Source organism: Scyliorhinus canicula, chromosome 16 (genome assembly GCF_902713615.1).
Source record: "Scyliorhinus canicula chromosome 16, sScyCan1.1, whole genome shotgun sequence".
NCBI classification, from domain to species: domain Eukaryota; kingdom Metazoa; phylum Chordata; class Chondrichthyes; order Carcharhiniformes; family Scyliorhinidae; genus Scyliorhinus; species Scyliorhinus canicula.
In genome coordinates, this window is record NC_052161.1 from 82,048,638 (window position 1) to 82,073,581 (window position 24,944).

Consider the following 24,944-nt stretch of genomic DNA (forward strand, 5'->3'; position numbering starts at 1 on the left):
CTCCAGTCCCCTTGCCTCCTTCAACAATATGGAGGCCGATTCCTCCGGGAAGCTCTGTATCTCCTTCCTGGCAAAGTCCTGAACCTGCATATACCTAAACATTTCTCCCTTCTCCAGCCCATACTTCGCTTCTAGCTCCCTCAATCCTGCAAATCGACCCCGAAGAAACAAATCTTTTAGAGTCTTGATCCCCTTCTCTTCCCATTTCCGAAAGCTTCCGTTCCACCTCCCTGGCTCAAATATGGTTCTCCCGGATCGGCATTTCCCTCGACCCTGCCCCCACCCCGAAGTGTTGGCGAAACTTCCGCCAGATTTTCAATGAAGCTATTACTACCAGACTCCCTGAATATTTCCCCCGAGCTATTGGGAACGGGGCCGTTGTTAGTGACTTCAGCCCCGACCCCCTGCACAAACTCTCCTCCATTCTGACCCATTGGGAATCAACCCCTCTGACCCAGCTCCGCACCTTCTCCACATTCGCCGCCCAGTAGTAGTACATCAGGATCGGGAGACCCAAACCCCCTGCCTGCCTTCCCCTCTCCAGCAGCACCTTGCTCACTCTGGCCACCTTCCCTCCCCATATAAACGAGGTAATCCTTCCCTCAATCTCCCTGAAAAAAGTCTTTGGCAGGAAAATCGGTAGGCAGTGAAAAATAAACAGAAATCGTGGCAACACATTCATTTTAACTGCCAGTGACAGAGGGAGACCATCCCACCTTGCCAGGTCGGCTTTCACTCTCCCCACCAAACTAGTGATGTTGTATCTGCGAAGCCTTCCCCACTCCCGGGCAACCTGCACCCCCAAATACCTAAAGTGGGTCCCTGCCCTACGGAATGGCAGCCCCCCCGACCCCTGCCCCTGAGAATGTGAAGCAAGGGTTAATAGCTGGAACAAGCCAGAATTAATGGGACACGTTAGTGGAAAATTACAAATAGGGGAGTTGTTATTGAATTCGTGAGCCGACTCATGACTGTAAGCCGAATAGCCTTGAGAAACAAGGAAGATGGCTGGATGACGGAATATGAAACGTGGGAGCCGCTTGCAACTATGGCTAAACGCCTGCTGTTTATGCTAAGGCGTTTATCTATCATGTGCCAATAGATAACCTCAAAGTCTGTAAAATCATGTATCAAAACTATGGCAATAACAAGTTAATCATGTATTGGATCTATGGCAAAAACAAGTTAATGCTTTGTAATGGGGGCAAGCTCAAGTGAGTGTAAGGGACAGCCCCCTAATAATACATATAAAAAAAGGATGTTTTGAGCAATACTTTGGCACTCTCCGAGGTGGTTCTCCGGAATACCTAGAGGGCTGCCCCGATCGCAATAAAGAATATTCTGAAGTACGGACGTGTTAGAGACCGTTTCTTCCGGACTGAGAGACAAGTGAATTAGAGGCGCATTCACACCCCCACCCCCGGCTGAGACACCACAAAATACTCACTCTTGTCCAAGTTCAGCTTGTACCCAGAGAAAGACCCAAATTCCTGCAGCAACTCTAATATTCCTCCTATCGACGCATTCGGCTCCGACACATACAGCAGCAAGTCGTCGGCATACAAGGACACCCTATGCTCTACCCCCCCTCACTATTCCTTTCAATGCTCCCGAACTTCTTAATGCGATGGCCAACAGCTCAATCGCAAGCGCAAACAGCAGGGGGTGACATAGGACATCCCTGCCTTGTCCCACAGTGGAGAGAAAAGTATCTCGAACTGATATTGTTCGTGAGGACACTCGCCTTCGGCTCCTCATATAATAACTTTACCCAGTTCACAAATCTTGGTCCAATCCCAAACCGCTCCAGCACTGCCATCAGGTACCCCCATTCCACCCGATCAAACGCCTTCTCGGCATCCAGTGCCACCACCACCTCGGTTTCCTTCCCTTCTGCCGGTGCCATAACGACGTTCAAAACCCTCCTAATATTCGAAAACAGCTGCCTCCCTTTCATGAACCCTGTCTGATCCTCACCTATCATCTTCGGGAGGCACCCTTCCAGCCTACCCGCCAGTACCTTCGCCAATACCTTTGCGTCCACATTAATAAGTGATATAGGCCTATACGACCCACACTCCGTCAGATCCTTATCCTTTTTAAGCAAGTGAAATCGATGCCTGCCCCAAGGTTTGCGGCAGCACTCCCTCCCCTATCGCCTCTTCAAACATCCCTACCATCAGAGGCACCAACTTATCCTTAAATTTTTTATAATATTCCACCGGAAACCCATCCGGCCCTGCCACCTTCCCCGACTTCATCCTCGCAATCGCGTCTTTTATCTCCTGCTCCAGTATTGCTCCTTCTAATGTAGCCCTGTCTCCCTCCCCTAGCCTCAGGTACTCCAACCCATCTAGAAATTCCAGCATCTCATGGTGTCCCCCAGGTGGCTCTGACCTGTACAACCTCTCGTAGAATTCCTCAAAAACCTTGCTAATCAGCTCCGGAGCCACTACCAACTTCCGAGCCCTATCCCTTACCTGAAGAATTTCCCTTGCTGCTGCCTCCCTCCGGAGCTGACCTGCTAACAAACTTGTCTCCATGTTACAAAATGATCAGAGGGTTAGATAGGGTGGACAGCGAGAGCCTTCTCCCGCGGATGGAGGTGGCTAGCACGAGGGGACATAGCCTTAAATTGAGGGGTAATAGATATAGGACAGAGGTCAGAGGTGGGTTTTTTTACGCAAAAGTGGTGAGGCCGTGGAATGCCCTACCTGCAACAGTAGTGAACTTGCCAACATTGAGGGCATTTAAAAGTTTATTGGATAAGCATATGGATGATAAGGGCAGAGTGTAGGTTAGATGGCCTTTAGTTTTTTCCATGTCGGTGCAACATTGAGGGCCGAAGGGCCTGTACTGCGCTGTATCGTTCTATGTTCTATGTTCATAAACTGCACCCCTCGCTCGTCTCAGTTGGCGCACCGCCTTCCTGGGGGATAGTCGTTCAAAGCTCGCCTGTAGTTCCTTCCTCTTTCCCAGCATCGCTGGGTCCCCATCCTCTGCATAACTCCCATCTGCCTCCAACATCCCATCTATTCGCCTCTGCCGCTCCACCCTGGCCTTAAACAAAATTATCTCGCCCCTCACTACCGCCTTTAGAGCCTCCCAGACGACTTCCATAGACACCTTACCCGTACAGTTGAATCTTGCATACTCCTTCATTACCTTTTCAATTTTTTCACAGAATACTTGGTTCCCCAAAAGCCCCACATCCAGTTTCCACCCCGGCCTCTGCACTACCCCTTCTCCAGCATCATATCCACCCAATGTGGCGCGTGATCTGACACAGCAATTGCAGAGTATACCGACCCCTTGACTCCAGCCAGCAAAGCCTTTCCCACCATAAAAAAGTCGATCCGCGAGTATACCCTATGGACTGCTGAGAAAAACGAGTACTCCCGTTCTCCTGGGTGCATGAACCTCCAAGGGTCCACACCTCGCATTTCCACCATCAGCCCAGCTAGCGCCTTCGCCCCCCCATTGGGACCAGCGAGCGCAGCCGTGATCTGTCCAACCTTGGCTCCTGCACCAGGTTCCAGTCCCGCCCCACAATCAGCTTGTGTGTGTCCAAGTCAGGAACAGCTCCAAACACCTTCCTCGCAAATCCCGCATCGTCCCAGTTGGGACCGCATACACTTACCAGCACCACTAATCTCCCGTCCAGCACTCCTGCCACAATCACATATCTACCCCCCTGACCTGCCACTACCTTCTCCATCTGGAAGCGTACCCTTTTGCTGACCAACACCGCTACCCCTTGAGCCCTTCCATCAAATCCAGAGTGAAACACTTGGCTAACCCAACCCTTTTTAAATCTCACCTGGTCCTTCACCCTCAAGTAAGTCTCCTGCAGCATTGCCACATCTGTTTTCAGACTTTTAAGATGCACAACCACCCTTAACCTCTTGACCGGACCTCCTAGCCCTCTCACGTTCCACGTGACTTTCCTTACTGGGGGTCTCTCACACACACCACCCCCCCACCCACCTTTCTTATCCACCATCAACATACCGCCGGGCCCTGCCGCATAAGCCTGACCCACCCCTGTCCATTGTTAACATCGAATCCCTTCCCCCCCTCCCAAAAAAAACCCCTACCTTTCCCCCTGAACCAACATCCAACCCTTTTTCCCCCCCCCCCCCCCCCCCCTCGCTCGCCTCGTAGGCCCATTGACACCTGCTATCCAGGCTCCAATGTCCGCAGCCCTCCTCTCACCTCCGTTCACTAGCTGACTTTAGCTAGCTAGTGCAGGTGGCTCTCTTCTCTCCTCCCTTCCTTCTCCTCCTCCCCCCTCTCCCCCCCCCCCCCCGGCCAAAACATATCATCCCCTTCCACCCAGTCCCAGAGGGAAAAAAACAAACCCAACCCATACAATTCACTAACATAACATTTAACCGTCGCAACACAGAGCGCCCATCAACCCACATTAACTTTAACTCTATAACAATACAAATACGTAAAAAGTAAGTTATAACATTTATACATTTTCCGGCTGTTCAAACACAGTCCACAGTCTCTCTTCCAGATCTGCTCTTCATGTCTGTCCCAAGCCTTCTGCCTTCACGAACGCCTCAGCCGCATCCACTGTCTCAAAATAAAAGTCTTTGCCGTCATACGTTACCCTCAACCTTGCTGGGTACACCATACCAAATCGTATCCCCTTCTTGTACAACGTCGCCTTCCTCACCCAAATGCCGCTCGTCTTTTTGCCAACTCCACCGTCAAATCCTGGTAGATCCGGACCGTAGTACCATCCCATAGTACCCCCTGCTTCTGCTTCGCCATGTTTAACATCTTCTACTTCATGCAAAACTTCTGGAAGCAGATAATTACTGCCCTTGGCGGCTCGTTCACTTTGGGCTTCGCCTTAATGACCGATGGGCTCAGTCGAGCAGGGGCTCTCCCCCTCCCCCATCAGCTCCGCCAACTTCTTAGCGAAGTATTATGTTGGCCTTGGGCCCTCTGTCCCTTTGCGCAAGCCCACAATTCTCAAATTATGCTGCCTTGAGCGATTTTCCAAGTCTTCCAGCTTTGCTCGGAGACCTCTATTAATCTCCACAGCCCTCCGCAACTCATCTCCCATCGAGGTGACCTGGTCGCTGTGTCGTGTCCATCAGTAACTTCAATGCGACCGCTGTCTCCTTTTTCCAGGCCTCCATGTGCCTCGCAAACTGTTTTTCCAGCTCCACCGCCATCACCTCGGTGATCTTCTCCACCGTAAATAGTGCAGCCCTGCTTGGCAGTTCGGCTTCCGCCATCCTATCACCACTTTTATTCATCTTCTCCTTCAGCGGCGACCCCGCGTTTCCTCCTTTCTTTGACGCTGCTTTTCGCATCCTTTAACGGCTTATTGTTTTTCACTTTCTTTCTCTTCTCCTCTCTCTCCCTCCACCCTTCTGTCCTTCATCAATCTGAATTATTCTTTTTTTTTTTAAAAAGGGGAGGAAAAAAAAACTTCACCAAACTTCTTTAAATCTTCCAGCTTTCTTTCTTTCTCCTCTGTACTCATCCAGAACTCCCCTGGGACCAGGTTTCAGCCTTCTTGCTTCCCTCCTAAGCGGGAGCCATCTGGTGTGGGACACCCCACTTACATGGTGCCCTGGACTCGGGCCTGCCTCCTCGTGGCTCCGCCCCCGCTGCTTTGACGTCGACGCCACGCGGAGTCCAGCGCCTCAGCCCCCACCGCCCAACAGCCGCGCGGGGTTCTTCACCGGTCATTAAACCGGCCCCGCTGGCTGCTCCCGACGGTCCCAAAGGCCGACTATAGTCGGGGGGTGCGTTAAAGTTCGGGGAAATCCCCGAAAACGCCGCGACTCGTGGCCACCGGCGGCAACATTAAGGGTATTTAAATGGTCATTGGATAAACATATGGACGATAAGGGAATAGTGTAGATGGGCTTTAGAATGGTTTCACAGGTCGGCGCAACATCGAGGGCCGAAGGGCCTGTCCTGTGCTGTAATGTTCTATGTTCTAAAACTTGATCAGTATTGTGAGACACGAGTATAGGATTCAAAGGGACAAACAGGTTAGTGGAATGGGTGGACAAGTGGCAGATAACATTTAATCATAGAATTTACAATGCAGAAGGAGGCCATTCAGACCATTGTGTCTGCACCGGTCCTTGGAAAGAGCACCCTACCCAAGTCCACATATCCACCGTATCCCTGTAACCCAGTAACCCCACCCAACCGTTTTGGACACCAAGGGCAATTCAGCATGGCCAATCAGCTAACCTGCATATCTTTGGACTGTTGCAGGGAAGTGTGAAGGAAAAATGCGGAGAAGTCAGTATAAAATAAAGGGCATGCAGCAGGTTATAAAATAATGGGCATGCAAGGTTATAAATCATTTAAGGTGTCAAGTTCAGAGAACAGTTAATAAAGCATCCTGGGCGTTGTCAATAAAGACAGAAAACAGATACAAGGTAATTCTCAAAAGAAACACATTGAGCGATTAGGATTTGAAGTGGCATGCCTGCGGATGAGGAGGCGGCAAGTATCTGAAAAGGAAATATTTGCATGGTGACAGGAAAACACAATTGTTCTGCTGAGGTCGGCACGGTGGTTAGCTTTGTTGCTTCACAGAGCCAAGTTCCCAAGTTCGATTCCTGGCTTGGTCGATGTCTGTGCAGAGTCTGCACGTTCTCCCAGTGTCTGCGTGGGCTTTCTCTGGGTGCTCTGGTTTCCTCCCACAAGTCCCAAAGACTATTAGGAAACTTGGACATTCTGAATTCTCCCTCTGTGTACCCGAACACGAACAGGCGCCAGTGTTAATGTAAGCCTAATTGTGACAATAAAGATTGTATTTTTTAAAAGTCGGGGAGTGGCACGAGGTGAATTGATCCTACAGCGAGTCAGCACAGGGCCAAATAGAACATAGAACAGTACAGCACAGAGAACAGGCCCTTCGGCCCTCGATGTTGTGCCGAGCAATGATCACCCTATTCAAGTCAACGTATCCACCCTATACCAGTAACCCAACAACCCCCCCCCCCCCTCCCCCCCCCAATTAACCTTATTTTTTAGGACACTAAGAGCAATTTAGCATAGCCAATCCACCTAACCCGCACATCTTTGGACTGTGGGAGGAAACCAGAGCACCCGGAGGAAACCCACGCACACACGGGGAGGACGTGCAGACTCCGCACAGACAGTGACCCAGCCGGGAATCGAACCTGGGACCCTGGAGCTGTGAAGCATTTATGCTAACCACCATGCTACCGTGCTGCCCACAATAAACTTTGTTTTGATTAAAGTACTTAAGGCCTCTGTTAATTAACCACACCTGAAAGGCAGGCCCTTGTGCTCATCGTAACCAAAATAAATAAGCAGCTGGAGGTCAGGTGAACTCCATGATATACTTTGGAGTTTTCTAAACCCTGGCCCATAACAATTGGTAGATTTGAGCGGAGAAATGGCAGATGGAGTTTAATCCGGACAAGTGTGAGGAAATGCACTTTGGAAGTTCCAATGCATGTAGAAATTACACAATAAATAGTAGAACTCTTGCGAGTACTGACAGGCAGAGAGATCTGGGCGTGCATGTCCATCGATCATCGAGACTGGCAATGCATGTGGATAAGGTGATCAACAAGGCATACGGCATGCTGGCCTTCATCCGTCAGGGCACTGAATATGAAAATTGGCAAGTCATGTTGCAGCTGTACAGGACCTTAATTAGGCTTCATTTGGAATATTGTGTATAATTTTGGTCACCACGCTACCAGAAGGATGTGGATGCTTTGGGAAGGGTACAGAAGCAGTTTACTCGGGTGTTGCCTGTTATGGAGGGCATTAGCTATGAGGAGAGGTTAGAACAACTGTTCTCACTGGAATGACGGAGGTTGAGTGCGACCTGATAGAGGTCTACAAGATTGAGTGGCATGGACAGAGTGGATAGTCAGATGCTCTTTCTTAGGATAGGAGAGTCATAGGTTTAAAGTGCATAGGGAAAAGTTCAGGACAGATGTGCGAGGCAAGTTTTTTTTTATACAGAGGATGGGTAAATACATGGAACGCGCTTCCTGGGGAGGGGTGGGAGCAGTTACGATAGCGGCATTCAAGGGCATCTAGACAATATACTGTAGCCACCTGGGGTGGCCACGTCCCGATTCCAAAATGGATACTCGCAAAGAGTGCAGGGAAAAATGGACAGTACTAAAAAAACAAGCAGGTACAAGGTTTCCTGTGGATTGGAACTTGCAGAGCCCAGACAGAACTGAAACTACAAGCCATCAGCATAGTAATGAGCTATCTCCGGGGACAAAAAGAAACATTTAAGCAATTGGTTCCAGGGCAGACTCCCCGGCGCCAGTGGAGACTAAAACAAAGGCAGAGCAGCAATTGGGGAACGACCCCGTTATTGGAGAGAATCGATACAAACGATTGAGACATGGTCCAATTAATTGGGACCAAGTCCAGGGTCCGCCCAGAAGGGCGCGGAACCCTGGGGACTATAAAGCAGAGTCCCCAAGGTCAGTTCGCTCTCTTATTTCTCCATCTTCACCTTCACCTTGGCATTTGGCTCTCACGACGAGAGGCCCGCCAAGCACCAGCCAAGTAAGTCAACGCATGCTACAAGATAGGCGCTCCTAGCTACTATTCTATACCAGTTCGAAGCCAGCAGTATCAGAACCGGACAACTGCCATTATTGCTCTGACTGAATGGGCCCCCCGAAGCTAAGTATAGGTTTTTAGTAGTAGTTTAGTGAGTAGAGTTTGTGCATGAGTAATAATTGACTGTGTAAATAAATGTGCATTGATTTCAAACTTACTAACTGGTGTATCGTGTCATTGATCAGTATTCGGTTTTGAACCTTGTGGTGGTATCAAAAAGATACCTGACGACTCTTGAGCAAAGGTAATTAATACAGAGCAAATTAAGGGAAAGCATAACGAGCAACAATACGAATAGGGTGGGAATGCAAGGATGCGGACTCTTAAGTGCATACGGTTTTAATTTACATGGTCGGCACAGGTTTGGAGGGCCGTAGGGCCTCTTCCTGTGCTGTATTTTTCTTTGTACCCTTCCGATCTTTTCACAAAAACTTTGGTCCCCCAGCAACCCCATGTTCAATCTCCGACCCTGCCTCTGCATTGACCCCCTCTCCTTGACCATGCCCACCCAATGCGGCGCCCGATTTGAAATTGCTATTGTCGAATACTCTGATCCCTGGGGGGGGGGGGGCTGTGTGCTGGTCACCACGTTCAGTGCAGTGTACGGGGGTCTGCGGCTGGCGGGCGCCTACCCACACAGACGCGATGCAAACAGTGGTGGCCCCAGCATGGAGCTCCACTCTATTGCTCGTCCTCTGCACGCTGCTCGGCTTGCCCCCCCCCTCCGCCACCGATCGGCAGTATGCAACCTGCAGCCACTTGGCCAATCTGTTCAATGGCCAGCACAATGTCCGTTTGGACTCCCACAACGGTAAGTAGTGGTCGGGAATATATTGAAAATAAAGTTTGTGTGTAAATGTAAAGATGATTAATTGAAATAGTTATACTTTTTAGCAGTAAGTCATAAATTTGGAAAAATTAGGTATTAGAAATAAAGTTTCAAAGTTAAAAGAAGGCTGCGATCAGCCTTTAAATATGAACGATGAGTCTTTCTGCCAGAGGCAGCAGCAGAGAGGTCTGTGGGTAAGTAAGCATTAATGGCATGTCGCGAAGGTCAGCCGGAGTGGGTCGCAAACACCAGCCAGTATGTCTCGCAAATACCAGCCGAGATAAGCCCTCCCCCCACCACACCTCCGTTCACTAGCCGACTAAACTTGCTAGTGTGGGGGCCCCTGTCCAGAGCCCCGTCTCCTACACCCGCCGGGTCCCAGGAATGCAACAAGAAAATACATAACACCCTCCAACAAACATATCCAGCGCAAACATACAGACCCCAGAAAAAACGTCTCTACAAATAACAAAGACAAGAAAAGTCCCCCCCCCCCTCTCTTACCTTGTCCAAAACAACTCTATCTCATTTAGCCCATAGCATAAAGTTAAAAATAGAACTATATATACTCTTCTCACTCCCCTAGGTCCAAGACCAGTCCTCAGTCCCATTCCTCACTTCTACTTCAATCCTTCCGCCTTCAAACGCCTCTGCCGCTTCGAAATAAAAGACTCTGGAGTTGTAGGTCACCCTCAACTTCGCTGGGTACACTACGCCGAACCGCACCCCACTGTTATACAGTGTGGTAGTCACTCAGCCGAAGGCCGCCCACCTCCTCGCCAGCTCCAGAATTAAGTCCTGGTAAATATGTACAACAGCTCCAGCCCAATGCGCCTCCCACTTCTGCTTCGTCCAACTCAAGACCTTTTCCTTCACGTGGTACCTGTGGAAGCAAATAATCACTGCTCTTGGCGGCTCATTCGCCTTCCGCTTAGGCCTCTTAACGACCGATGAGCCGGGTCCAGTTCATACTGAGAGCGATCTTCCTCCCCCATCAACTCCGCAAACACTTTGGCAAAGTACTCAGTCGGCCTTTGGCCCTTCACTCTCTCGGGCAGGCCCATGATGTTCAAATTTTGCCAACTCGATCTATTTTCCAGAGCCTCCAATTTAGCTCACAGCACTTTGCTGGCCTCGACCACCCTCTGCAGCAACTCCCCCATCGAGGTGAGCTGATCGCTGTGCTGCGACATGGCTTCCTCCTTCCCTTCAATTTTTCACCCCGCTCCCACACCTCAGCCAATGCCTTCAACACAGCCACCTTCATCAGGGCAATTGCCTCCTCCACCAACACCTTCAACCTTCAACAGCCACCATCATCTCCTTCCTCATCGCCTCCAGGTGCTTTGCGAACTGCTTCTCCATTTCCAAAGCCATCACCTCAGTCATCTTTCCTGCCAAAAGCAGTACGGCCCCACCCAGCGACCCAGCCTCCACCATCTTGCTAGCTCCCAGGCTGGCCCTTCTCACTCTACGGCGAACCCTCCCTTCTTCACTGCGGTTTTCTTCTAGTTTTTCGACATCTTCCTCCTTCCTTATGCCTTCCTACACTGGATTGTTAAAATTGCCCCTGCGACCGGGCATTACTCTATAAAATCAAGCCTCCAGCAGGATTTCCTCCGACATGCTGCTACCAGAAGTCCACAGGAGCCCACTTGACTGGCACCTTATCCATCGCCTTAAACATTCACTCCCTTCATCTCCAAAGCACAGGATGGACTGCAGCAACTCAACAAGGTTCCTTCAACAGCACCTTACAAATTCAAGACTTCCACCATGGAATTTACAGTGCAGAAGGCCATTCGGCCCATCGAGTCTGCACCGGCCCTTGGAAAGGGCATCCTAACCAAGCACACACCTCCACCCTATCCCTGTAACCCAGTAGCTCCACCTACCCTTTTTGGAAAACAAGGGCAATTTAGCATGGCGAATCCACCTAAGCTGCACATCTTTGGACTCTAGGAGGAAACCGGAGCACCCGGAGGAAACCCACGCAGACACAAGGAGAAAGTGCAAACTACACACAGCCAGAGACCCAAGCCAGGAATCAAACTAGGGACCCTGAAGCGGTGAAGCAATTGTGCTAACCACTGTGCTACCATCTAGAATGACAGAGCAGCAAGGCACAAGAGAACACCACGTGTCACCCTCCAAGCCACAACCCAGCCTGTCTTTGAGGCATGTACATCACTGTCCCTGGATCAAAGTCCTGGAGCTCCCTTCCTAACAGCACTTGAGCATATCTACACAGTCAATACAGTGGTTCAGGGCAGCGCGGTAGCATTGTGGTTAGCACAATTGTTTCACAGCTCCAGGATCCCAGGTTCGATTCCGGCTTGGGTTACTGTCTGTGAGGAGCCTGCACGGTCTCCCCGTGTGTGCATGGGTTTCCTCCGGGTGCTCCGGTTTCCTCCCACAGTCCAAAGATGTGCGGGTTAGGTGGATTGGCCATGCTAAACTGTCCTTAGTGTCCAAAATTGCCTTTAGTGTTGGGTGGGGTTACTGGGTAATGGAGATAGGATGTGTGGGCTTGGGTCGGGTGCTCTTTCCAAGAGCCAGTGCAGACTTGATGGGCAGAATGGCCTCCTTCTGCACTGTAAATTCAACGAAAACGTTCAAGAAAATGGCTCACCATCACCTTCTCAATGGCAATTAGAGATGGGAAATAAATTCTGCCTTGCCAAGAAATCCCAAGAAAGAATAAATTAAAAACACAGCCAAAAACCTCTCTGGTCCTGAAAATAACAGACTCATTCCTTCAGTTTTAAACTGTTAAGAGATCTTATAAGGTAATCTTTCTTTCGCTATTTCATTTCCCCTGTGGTTTTCGATGTATTAATTATAACTTACATTTCCGGGTTAAATCTTTGCATATCCCAGGAAAGAATCTTTGATTAAACAGAAACATTATTGCTTGCCCTGCTCACACAGCAGGTACATAAGGCCCAAGGGTACATGCAAATACAATAAACTGGCACCATTTGCTTGCCTTTGATTGCAAAATCCAGATAATTAAGTCACGACTGCTGATCTTGGTCCTTATGGTTAGTATTAGGAAAAGGATCCCCTATCACCAATGCCTCTACTGAGGAATAATGAATCACAACTTTACTCTTTGGGAGTATATTACAAGAATCAAAGTATCGTACTATTTTCTCAGAACAAATTCTCGTTCGATGGCAATTGAGTCCCAAGAACAAAGGAATGTACAGTACAGGAACAGGCCTGCAAACCTGCACAGACTACGCTGCCTGTCTAACATAATACCTTTTACACTTCGAGGTCCGTAACCCTCTTTTGAACATTCACCTGAGGAAGGAACAGTTCTCCGAAAGCTAGTGTGTGAAACAAACATGTTGGACTTTAACCTGGTGTTATAAGATTTCTTACTGTGCTCTTTTGAACTGTCAGTGATTTCCTAAAACATTTGTTGGGAAAGAATGCAGACCCAGTCTTCACGATGGGCATGAATTTGATCAGTCAAGAATTTGGTTGGGAACTGAAAGTTTGTGAAAGCAAATGGAGAACCCAAGCTTTCAGCAATGACACATAAGTTGACCTTTAACACCCCAAGTGTGTTATTAGTCCAGTGGCTACGCAAGGGACCACCTCTCTTGGGCTGTAAAATCAAAGCCCTACACGTTTAACACTGCGCATGAGCAAACTGGAGGAGTCACCAAGTCAACTGGCTGTTAGGTGAATTCGACATTCTGAATTCTCCCTGTGTACCCGAACAGCTGCCAGAATGTGGCGACGAGGAGCTTTTCACAGTAACTTCATTGCAGTGTTAATCTAAGCCTACTTGTGACAATAAAGATTATTGTTATTAACTTTTTTCAAGGACCTCCAGTGCACATGAATATCAAAATGCCATAATTCGAATAAACAACATAATATTCAGCAACACCACAACATCTCCAACCGCAACTCAATCAAGCAAGATGTCAAAGTTATTGCATCACATCAAACTAGTTGATTTAGAATGGGAACAAAAGTACTATCTTGACAGTTCTGATACACATAACTTTACCAGATAGCCAGTCTTTCTTGAAAATCTGCCAAGTCCAAAAAACAAAACTGATGTTTTTTTAAATAATAAACTGTATTGTCACAAGTAGGTTTAGATTAACACTGCAATGAAGTTACTGTGAAAAGCCCTAGTCGCAACATTCCGACACTTGTTCAGGTACACAGGGTGATAATTCAGGATGTCCAAATTACCTTTCAGGACTTGTGGGAAGAAACCGGAGCACCCGGAGGAAATCCACGCAGACACAGGGAGAGCGTGCAGACTCCACACAGACAGTAACCCAAGCCGGGAATCGAACCTGGGACCCAGGAGCTGTGAAGCAAAAGTGTAAACCACGTGCTCCCGTGTCGCCCATAATATCTGAACAGAAAATACAGCACTGAAAAAAGGCAAACATGGGAAACTGACAGGTCAGTCAGCATCTGAAGGGGGAAATCTACATTTATGTTTTGGACGGGCTTCATTCACACAGGGGTCTTTTCAAACGATATCTAACCAATGTCATTTTATTTACTGAAAACATTCACAATCAAATGTCGATCTTGAATGAATTAGAAATTATTAAAGAACTAAGAACAGTACAGCACAGGAATCGGCCCTCCAAGCCTGCGCCGATCAAGTGTCCTATCCAGACCAACCGCCTATATCGTTCCATACCCCGTCTGTTCATGTGTCTAACCAGATAAGTCTTAAATGTCGCTAACATATCTCACTTGGCAGTGCGTTCCAGGCCACCACCACCTTCTGTGTAAAAACGTACCCCGCGCATCGATACTGAACCTATCCCCCTTCACCTTGAACTTGTGGCCCCTTGTAATTGTCATTTCTGCCCTGGGAAAAAGCCTACAACTGTTCACCCTATCTATACCCCTCATAATTTTATAAACTTCTATCAGGTCGCCCCTCAGGGAGAACAATCCCAGTTTATTCAATCTCTCCTCATAGCTAATACCCTCCATGCCTGGCAACATCCTGGTAAATCTTTTCTGTACTCTTTCCAAAGCCTCCAAATGATTTGGAGGAAAATGTAACTGGTCTGATTAGTAAGTTTGCAGCTGACACAAAGGTTGGTAGAATTGCAGATAGCAATGAGGACTGTCAGAGGATACAGCAAGATTTAGATAGTTTGGAGACTTGGGCGGAGAGATGGCAGATGGAGTTTAATCCGAACAAATGTGAGGTAATGCATTTTGGAAGGTCTAATGCAGGTAGGGAATATATAGTGAATGGTAGAACCCTCAAGATTATTGACAGTCAGAGAGATCTAGGTGTACAGGGCCACAGGTCACTGAAAGGGGCAACACAGGTGGAGAAGGTAGTCAAGAAGGCATACGGCATGCCTGCCTTCATTGGCCGGGGCATTGAGTATAAGAATTGACAAGTCATGTTGCAGCTGTATAGAACCGTAGTTCGGCCACACTTGGAGTATAGTGTTCAATTCTGGTCGCCACACTACCAGAAGGATGTGGAGGCTTTAGAGAGTGTGCAGAAGAGATTTACCAGGATGTTGCCTGGTATGGAGGGCATTAGCTATGAGGAGCGGTTGAATAAACTTGGTATGTTCTCACTGGAACAACAGAGGTTGAGGGATGACCTGATAGAGGTCTACAAAATTATACGGGGCAGAGTGGATAGTCAGGCTTTTTCCCAGCGTAGAGGGGTCAATTACTGGGGGGCATAGGTTTAATGTGCGAGGGGCAAGGTTTAGAAGAGATGTACGAAGCAAGTTTTTTTGTTTTGTTTTTTTCTTTTTACACAGAGGCTAGTTGGTACCTGGAACTTGCTGCCGGAGGTGGTGGTGGAAGCAGGAACAATAGTGACGTTTAAGTGGCACCTTGACAAATACATGAATAGGATGGGAATAGAGGGATATGGACCCAAGAAGTGTCCGAGATTTTAGTTTAGACGGGCAGCATGGTTGGCACAGGCTTGGAGGGCCGAAGGGCCTGTTCACCCCTGACCCCATATGATTCAATATTTTGCACCGACCTGCCACGAGGGACCTTATCGAATGCTTTACTAAAGTCCATGCAGACAACATCCACAGCCCTTCCCTCGTCAATCATGTTTGTCACCTCCTCAAAAACTAAATTAAATTAGCCAGACTTTTAACGGTAAGTTAATTGCAAAGGCTCATCACAAAAAGGAATATGTTTTAATGTAAATCAGAAATCTGCTACAATCAAGCTATATAAAACTGCCAAGAATAAATTACACAAACCTGTTGCTGGACACTGTAAATGGTTTGTTGGGGCTGCTGATATTGCTGAAAGGCAAACAGATAGCATTGTAAAAACTATGGCAATGAAAATAATAGTATTCACTGCTGCCTTTACACACACCCATTATACAGGAATTAAACACCGAATAGCAACTCTTCCAGCAGATTTATTGATTGAAAATGATTGAGAGAATCTATTTTTATGGTTGGGGAGTCTCATACCGGGGGACAGAATCAAATTATTAGAGTTGCACCTTTCATAAACATTTCTACAAACAAAAATCTCGCAGAAGTCTAGCACCCACCTGCAATGGCAATTAATGCTGGATCAAGTGACATTAAGGGACACGAGGCAAAGCAGGCATATAGGGCTGGGCCACAGATTACCCATTTCTCACTGAACGGCAGAACAAATTTAAGAGGTTAAATAGCCTACTCCTGTTTTCACATTCCACCTCCAAAAATTCAGCTCTGACGAGGAGTCATAAGAACTCAAAACAGGAACTGTTTCTCTCTCCACAGATGCTGCCAGACCTGCTGAGTTTTTCAAGTATTTTCTGTTTTCATTTCAAATTCAATTTGTTGGGTGCTCAGATTTTATTATGAGATTCCTCAGATTGAATGTTCTCCGTATCGCACCTGGCACCAAGGACAGGGGAAAACTAGATGAAAAGAGGTACTGTTGGTGGGTCATTACCAAGCACATGTGAAAAATGCAGCAATACATTTTGTAGGAAACATCTTGTCGAAAGGTGAAGCAGAAACGTAAAACAGAAACAAGGATATTATATACAAATTAATGCACTAAAATTCAAGACTTTACTTAAGAGGCAAAAGTAATTAAAGCATACAGTGGTAACGGTGAGGACCACAGTCAAATCACAACAGGTTACATTTAATAGTTATTTCGCATACGATACTAATATTCTTTCAAATGTTCTATCAGTACTACATAGAACAGTACAGCAGGGGCCACACGGTGGCGCAGTGGGTTAGCCCTGTTGCCTCACGGCGCTGCGGTCCCAGGTTCGATCCCGGCTCTGGGTCACTGCCCGTGTGGAGTTTGCACATTCTCCCCGTGTTTGCGTGGGTTTCACCCCCACAACCCAAAGATGTGCAGGGTAGGTGGATTGGCCATTCTAAATTGCCCCTTAATTGAAAAAAAAAATAATTGGATACACTAAATTTATAAAAAAAAAAAAAAAAAACAGTACAGCACAGAACAGGCCCTTCGGCCCTCAATGTCGTGCCGAGCAAATGATCACACTACTCAAACCCACATATCCACCCTATACCCGTAACCCAACAACCCCCCCCCCCCCCCCCCCCCTTAACCTTACTTTTTAGGACACTATGGGCAATTTAGCATGGCCAATCCACCTAACCCGCACATCTTTGGACTGTGGGAGGAAACCGGAGCACCAGGAAGAAACCCACGCACACACGGGGAGGACGTGCAGACTCCGCACAGACAGTGACCCAGCCAGGAACTGAACCTGGGACCCTGGAGCTGTGAAGCATTTATGCTAACCACCATGCTACCGTGCTGCCCCAAACTCTTGTTATTCAGTGTCACGTGAGAGTACCTTTAAGAAATGTGTGTTTATCAAATAGCTGCAGTGAGGTCAGTGTGGGTGGAGCTGGGCTGGCTGTCTTCCACTTTCGTTTTTGCGCAGGCAGCTACAGTGTGTTTTAATTTTGTTTTCAGAACTGGATAGCTGCAGGCAAAGCAAGCAGCTGGATATCAATCTCTCTCTGTAATCTAAAGACTGTCTCCAGATTATTTGGGTGATTTCAAAGTAATACCTGTTTCTGTAGAGAACTTAAACCTGCTGTCTTTCTGTAAAAAGGGTCTTTTGGTGTTATAGATGTTGTTAGGAAAGTTATGAAGGGTTACTGAAAGAATATTGTATCTGTGGGGATTATTGGTGTTGATAGTTGTTAAGATGTTTACTGTGGGTTTAATAAGGTGTTAACTGGATTCATAAATAAACATGGTTTTGTTTTCAAACGTACTTTAGATCTCTGTTGCATTACACCTGTAAAGTAGGCCCTGTGATCCCTATAACCACAATCTAGCTCACAGGGGCTGATTTAGCTCACTGGGCTAAATCACTGGCTTTTAAAGCAGACCAAGCAGGCTAGCAGCACGGTTCGATTCTTGTATCAGCCTCCCCTGACAGGCGCCGGAATGGGGCGACTAGGGGCTTTTCACAGTAACTTAATTGAAGCCTACTCGTGACAATAAGCGATTTTCATTTCATTTTTCATTTCACTGGTTCATTCTTCCCATGAATGTCTAGCCCTTTTTTTTCTCCAAAAAATATACTTTATTCATAAAATTTATAATAAACTTTACAAAACATTTCAAATTGTCTTGACTGTACATTCCCATCTAAGTTACATTCATTTGGCTTTCTTCAATTCAATTGGGATAACGTTACACACGTATCCTACTTTAAGTTACAGTTCTTTCTTAAATATTTACATTGCTTTGTTTCTTTCATACATTGTGGTATTGAAGACCCGGACCGAGGGGCTTTACACTGTTACCAACCCCTTGGTGTACATTTGCTGGTAAGACCTTACACAGTGGTCTTTCCCCATTGCGTCTTGGCAGCAGCTGCCCCAAGCTTGAGTGCGTCCCTCAGCATGTAGTCCTGGACCTTGGAATGTGCCAGTCTGCAACACTCGGTCGAAGACAATTCTTTGCACTGGAAGATCAGCAAGTTTCGGGCAGATCAAAGAGCGTCTTTCACCGAGTTGATGACCTTCCAGCAGCAGTTGATATTTGTCTCGGTGTGTCCCTGGAAACAGTCCATAGAGCACAGAGTCCTGTGTTACAGAGCTGCTCGGAATGAACCTTGACAAATACCACTGCATCTCTCTCCAGACCTTCTTTGCAAAGGCACATTCCACAAGGAGGTGTGTGACTGTCTCATTTCCCCCACAGCCACTCTGAGGGCAGCGTGCAACGGTGCTGAGCCTTCGGGTGTACATGAAGAATCTGACAGGGAGGGCCCTTCTCACTACCAGCCAAGCTAGGTCTTGGTGCTTGTTTGAAAGTTCTGGTGATGAGGCATTCTGCCAGATGACTCTGACAGTCTGCTCAGGGAACCATCCAACGTCCTCCACAGTCTCCTTTTTCCTGAGGGCCTCGAGGACATTACGTGCTGACCACTGCTTCATTTCCTTGTGGTCAAAGGTGTTTTCCTTCAAAACAATTTCCACGAGGGACAGGTGGTACTGCACGGTCCAACTACTTGGAGCGTTCCGCGGCAATGAGGCCAGGCCCATCCTTCGTAACACCAGGGACAGGTAGAACCTCAGTATGTAGTGACACTTGATGTTTGCATACCCAGGGTCTACGCACAGCTTGATGCAGCTGCACACAAAGGTGGCCATCAGGATGAGGGCGGCGTTGGGTACGTTCCTCCCTCCTTTATCTAGAGGCTTGTACATTATGTCTCTTCGGACCCGGTCCATCTTGGATCTCCAAATTAATTTGAAGATGGCCCGGGTGACTGCTGCGGCGTAGGACCGATTGATGGGCCAGACCTGCGCCACGTACAGTAACACCGAGAGTACCTCACACCTGATGACCAGGGTTTTGCCCGCAATGGAGGGGGAACATTGCACCCACCAGCCCAGTTTCTGTTTTACTTTAGCAATGCGCTCCTCCCAGTTTTCGGTGCCCGCCCCAGCCGCTCCGAACCATATCCCCAGTACATTCAGGTAATCTGACCTGACCGTGAAGGGGACAAAGGACCGGTCGGCCCAGTTCTCAAAGAACATGGCCTCGCTCTTGCCACGGTTTACCTTGGCTCCTGAGGCCAGTTCAAACTGGTCGCAGGTGTCCAAGAGCCTGCGTACAGACGCGGAATCCGAGCAGAAGACGGCGCCGTCGTCCATGTACAGGGAGGTTTTGACTTGCACGCCACCGCTGCCTGGGATCGTCACTCCTCTCATAACCGGATCCTTCCTGATGGACTCGGCAAAAGGTTCTATGCAGCACACCAACAGGGTCGAGGAGAGAGGGCAGCCCTGCCTGACTCCAGATTTGATCTGGAACTTCTCTGATTCCCACCCATTGATTGAGACTGCGCTATAGATGTTTGTGTAGAGCAGTTTGATCCAATTGCGAATTCCCTCCCAAACCCCATTTTGGAGAGCATATCCATCATGTAGGTGTGCGATATTCTGTCAAAAGCCTTCTCCTGGTCAAGGCTGATGAGGCAGGTGTCCACCCTCCTGTCCTGCACGTAGGCGATCGTATCCCTGAGTAGCACGAGGCTGTCAGAGATCTTCCTGCCAGGTACAGCACAGGTCTGGTCGGGGTGGATCACCGACTCCAGAGTAGACTTGACCCGATTGGCGATGACCTTGGTTAAGATTTTGTAATCCACATTTAACAGTTAAATGGGTCGCCAATTTCTAATTTCTTCCCCTTTCCCCCTTCTGCTTGTAGATGAGGGCGATGATGCCTTTCCTCATGGATTCTGACATTCTGCCATCCAGAAGCATACTCTCGTACACTTCCAGCAGGTCTGGGCCCATCCAGTCCCACAGAGCCAAATACAACTCAGCCGGTAAGCAGTCGCTTCCGGGAGTTTTACTCGTCTCAAAGGACTTGACGGCCTTTGTCAGCTCATCCAGAGTTAGTGGTTTGTTCAGGTTTTCCCCCTCGTTGTCATCCAAGACCTCCGTGACAGACGACAGGAAGGTCTGGGTAACAGTACTGTTGGTTGGCTTCAGATCGTACAGTCTGGCATAAAAGGATTGACTGATTCTCAGGATGTCAGACTGCGATGTCTTTACAGAGCCACCTTCTTCCTTCAGGCTGCTGATCATAAGAACATAAGAACTAGGAACAGGAGTAGGCCATCTGGCCCCTCGAGCATGCTCCGCCATTCAATTAGATCATGGTTGATCTTTTGTGGACTCAGCTCCACTTTCCGACCCGAACACCATAACCCTTAATACCTTTATTCTTCAAAAAACTATCTATCTTTACCTTAAAAACATGTAATGAAGGAGCCTCAACTGCTTCACTGGGCAAGGAATTCCATAGATTCACAACCCTTTGGGTGAAGAAGTTCCTCCTAAACTCAGTCCTAAATCTACTTCCCCTTATTTTGAGGCTATGTCCCCTAGTTCTGCTGTCACCCGCCAGTGGAAACAACCTGCCCGCATCTATCCTAACCATTCCCTTCATAATTTTAAATGTTTCTATAAGATCCCCCCTCATCCTTCTAACTTCCAACAAGTACAGTCCCAGTCTACTCAACCTCTCCTCATAATCCAACCCCTTCAGCTCTGGGATTAACCTAGTGAATCTCCTCTGCACACCCTCCAGCGCCAGTACGTCCTTTCTCAAGTAAGGAGACCAAAACTGAACACAATATTCCAGGTGTGGCCGCACTAACACCTTATACAATTGCAACATAACCTCCCTAGTCTTAAACTCCATCCCTCTAGCAATGAAGGACAAAATTCCATTTGCCTTCTTAATCACCTGTTGCACTTGTAAACCAACCTTCTGTGACTCATGCACTAGCACACCAGAGTCTCTCTGAACAGCGGCATGCTTTAATATTTTATTGTTTAAATAATAATCCCGTTTGCTGTTATTCCTACCAAAATGGATAACCTCACATTTGTCAACATTGTACTCCATCTGCCAGACCCGAGCCCATTCACTTAACCTATCCAAATCCCTCTGCAGACTTCCAGTATCCTCTGCACTTTTCGCTTTACCACTCATCTTAGTGTCATCTGCAAACTTGGACACATTGCCCTTGGTCCCCAACTCCAAATCATCTATGTAAATTGTGAACAATTGTGGGCCCAACACGGATCCCTGAGGGACACCAGTAGCTACTGATTGCCAACCAGAGAAACACCCATTTATCCCAACTCTTTGCTTTCTATTAATTAACCAATCCTCTATCCATGCTACTACTTTGCCCATAATGCCATGCATCTTTATCTTATGCAGCAACCTTTTGTGTGGCACCTTGTCAAAGGCTTTCTGGAAATCCAGATATACCACATCCATCGGCTCCCCGTTATCTACTGCACTGGTAATGTCCATAAAAATTCCACTAAATTAGTTAGGCATGACCTGCCCTTTACGAACCCATGCTGTGTCTGCCCAATGGGACAATTTCTATCCAGATGCCTCACAATTTCTTCCTTGATGATAGATTCCAGCATCTTCCCTACTACCGAAGTTAAGCTCACTGGACTATAATTTCCTGCTTTCTGCCTACCTCCTTTTTTAAACAGTGGCGTCACGTTTTCTAATTTCCAATCCACCGGGACCACCCCAGAGTCTAGTGAATTTCGGTAAATTATCACTAGTGCATCTGCAATTTCCCTAGCCATCTCTTTTAGCACTCTGGGATGCATTCCATCAGGGCCAGGAGATTTGTCTACCTTTAGCCCCATTAGCTTGCCCATCACTCCCTCCTTAGTGATAACAATCCTCTCAAGGTCCTCACCTGTCATAGCCTCATTTCTATCAGTCGCTGGCATGTTATTTGTGTCTTCCACTGTGAAGACCGACCCAAAACACCTGTTCAGATCCTCAGCCATTTCCTCATTTCCCATTATTAAAACTCCCTTCTCATCCTCTAAAGGACCAATATTTACCTTAGCCACTCTTTCTTGTCTTATATATTTGTAAAAACTTTTACTGTCTGTTTTTATATTCTGAGCAAGTTTACTCTCATACTCTATCTTACTCTTCTTTATAGCTTTTTTAGTAGCTTTCTGTTGCCCCCTAAAGATTTCCCAGTCCTCTAATCTCCCAGCAATCTTTGCCACTTCATGTGCTTTTTCCTTCAATTTGATACTCTCCCTTATTTCCTTAGATATCCACGGTCGATTTTCCCTCTTTCTTCCATCCTTCCTTTTTGTTAGTATAAACCTTTGCTGAGCACTGTGAAAAATCGCTTGGAAGGTTCTCCACTGTTCCTCAACTGTTCCACCATAAAGTCTTAGCTCCCAGTCTACCTTAGCTAGTTCTTCTCTCATCCCCTTGTAATCTCCTTTGTTTAAACACAAAACACTAGTATTTGATTTTACTTTCTCACTCTCCATCTGTATTTTAAATTCCACCATATTGTGATCGCTCCTTCCGAGAGGATCCCTAACTATGAGATCATGAATCAATCCTGTCTCATTACACAGGACAAGATCTAGGACCGCTTGTTCCCCTCGTAGGTTCCATTACATACTGTTCTAGGAAACTATCGCGGATACATTCTATAAACTCCTCCTCAAGGTTGCCTTGACCGACCTGGTTAAACCAATCGACATGTAGATTAAAATCCCCCATGATAACTGCTGTACCATTTCTACATGCATCAGTTATTTCTTTGTTTATTGCCTGCCCCACCATATCGTTACTATTTGGTGGCCGATAGACTACTCCTATCAGTGACTTTTTCGCCTTACTATTCCTGATTTCCACCCAAATGGATTCAACCATATCCTCCATAGCACCGATGTCATCCCTTACTATTGCCCGGATGTCATCCTTAAATAACAGAGCAACACCACCTCCCTTACCATCCACTCTGTCCTTCTGAATAGTTTGATACCCTCGGATATTTAACTCCCAGTCGTGACCATCCTTTAACCATATTTCAGTAATGGCCACTAAATCATAATCATTTACGATGATTTGTGCCATCAACTCACTTACTTTATTCCGAATACTACGAGCATTCAGGTAAAGTACACTTATGTTGGTTTTTTTACCTCTGTTTTGAATCTTAACATCTCCAGTTTTATTCCTTTTGTTATTACTGGGCCTATTCACTGAGCTCCCCTCAATCACTGTACCTTGTACTGTCGCCCTTTTAGATTTTTGACTATGTCTTCTCTGCCTTGCACTTTTCCCCTTACTTCCTTTTGCTTCTGTCCCTGTTTTACTACCTTCCAACTTCCTGCATCGGTTCCCATCCCCCTGCCACATTAGTTTAAACCCTCCCCAACAGCTCTAGAAAACACCCCCCCTAGGACATCGGTTCCAATCCTGCCCAGGTGCAGACCGTCCGGTTTGTACTGGTCCCACCTCCCCCAGAACCGGTCCCAATGCCCCAGGAATTTGAATCGCTCCCTCTTGCACCATCTCACAAGCCACGCATTCATCCCATCTATCCTGACATTCCTACTCTGACTAGCTCGTGGCACTGGTAGCAATCCTGAGATTACCACCTTTGAGGTCCTACTTTTTAGTTTAACTCCTAACTCCCTGAATTCCGCTTGTAGGACCTCATCCCGTTTTTTACCTATATCGTTGGTGCCTATGTGCACCACGACAGCTGGCTATTCACCCTCACCCCCCCAGAATGTCCTGCAGCCGCTCCGAGACATCCTTGACCCTTGCACCAGGGAGGCAACATACCATCCTGGAGTCTCGATTGCGTCCACAGAACCGCCTGTCTATTCCCCTTACGATCGAGTCCCCTATCACTATAGCCGTGCCATTTTTCTTCCTGCCCAGCTGTGCAGCAGAGCCAGCCACGGTGCCATGAACCTGGCTACTGCTGCCTTCCCCTGGTGAGCCATCTCCCTCAACAGTACCCAAAGCGGTATATCTGTTTTGCAGGGAGATGACCGCAGGGGACACCTGCACTGCCTTCCTACTCTCTTCCTACTATCACAGAGGTCTCTCTGTGTGGATGAATGTCTGGCCCTTTTCCTCCACCTCATTTCATTGATTCCAAACACAGAATAAATTAATCAAAAGCCGAACAGCTGCCAGCCACCATCAAATGGTAAACTTCTTACTGTGCCTGATCTTTTAAGCAATGCTAAATCATAGAATCCCTACAGTTCGGAAAGAGACCATTCCACCGAACGTGTCTGGACCAACCCTCCAAAAGAGCACCCTCTACCGTGCCCAAATCCTCTATCCCCAGTACCCTTACCAGACCTTTGGACACTAAGGGGGAATTCAGAATAGCCAATCCATCTGTAATAATAATAATAATAATCTTTATTGTCACAACTAGGCTTACATTTACACTGCAATGAAGTTACTGTGAAAAGCTCCTCGTCGCCACATTCCGGCGCCTGTTCGGGTACACGTAGGGAGAATTCAAATTACACAACAGCACCTGTTTTGGGACTTGTGGGAGGAAACTGGAGCACCCCAAGGAAACCCATGCAGAACACGGGGAGAACATGATGATTCTGCACAGGCAGTGACCCAAACCAGGAATCGAACCTGGGAC

General features: G+C 47.5%; 1 protein-coding gene across 3 annotated transcripts in view; it reads right to left on the reverse strand.

The window, feature by feature from the left end:
* Positions 1–24,944, reverse strand: part of ccar1 (cell division cycle and apoptosis regulator 1) — a 345,705-nt gene that overhangs the window by 315,287 nt on the left and 5,474 nt on the right. For all 3 annotated transcript variants that reach the window (XM_038773488.1, XM_038773487.1, XM_038773489.1), the window contains one exon: positions 15,697–15,741. In XM_038773488.1, coding sequence (XP_038629416.1) covers positions 15,697–15,741 — 45 coding nt within the window. The remainder of the gene's footprint in view (positions 1–15,696; positions 15,742–24,944) is intronic.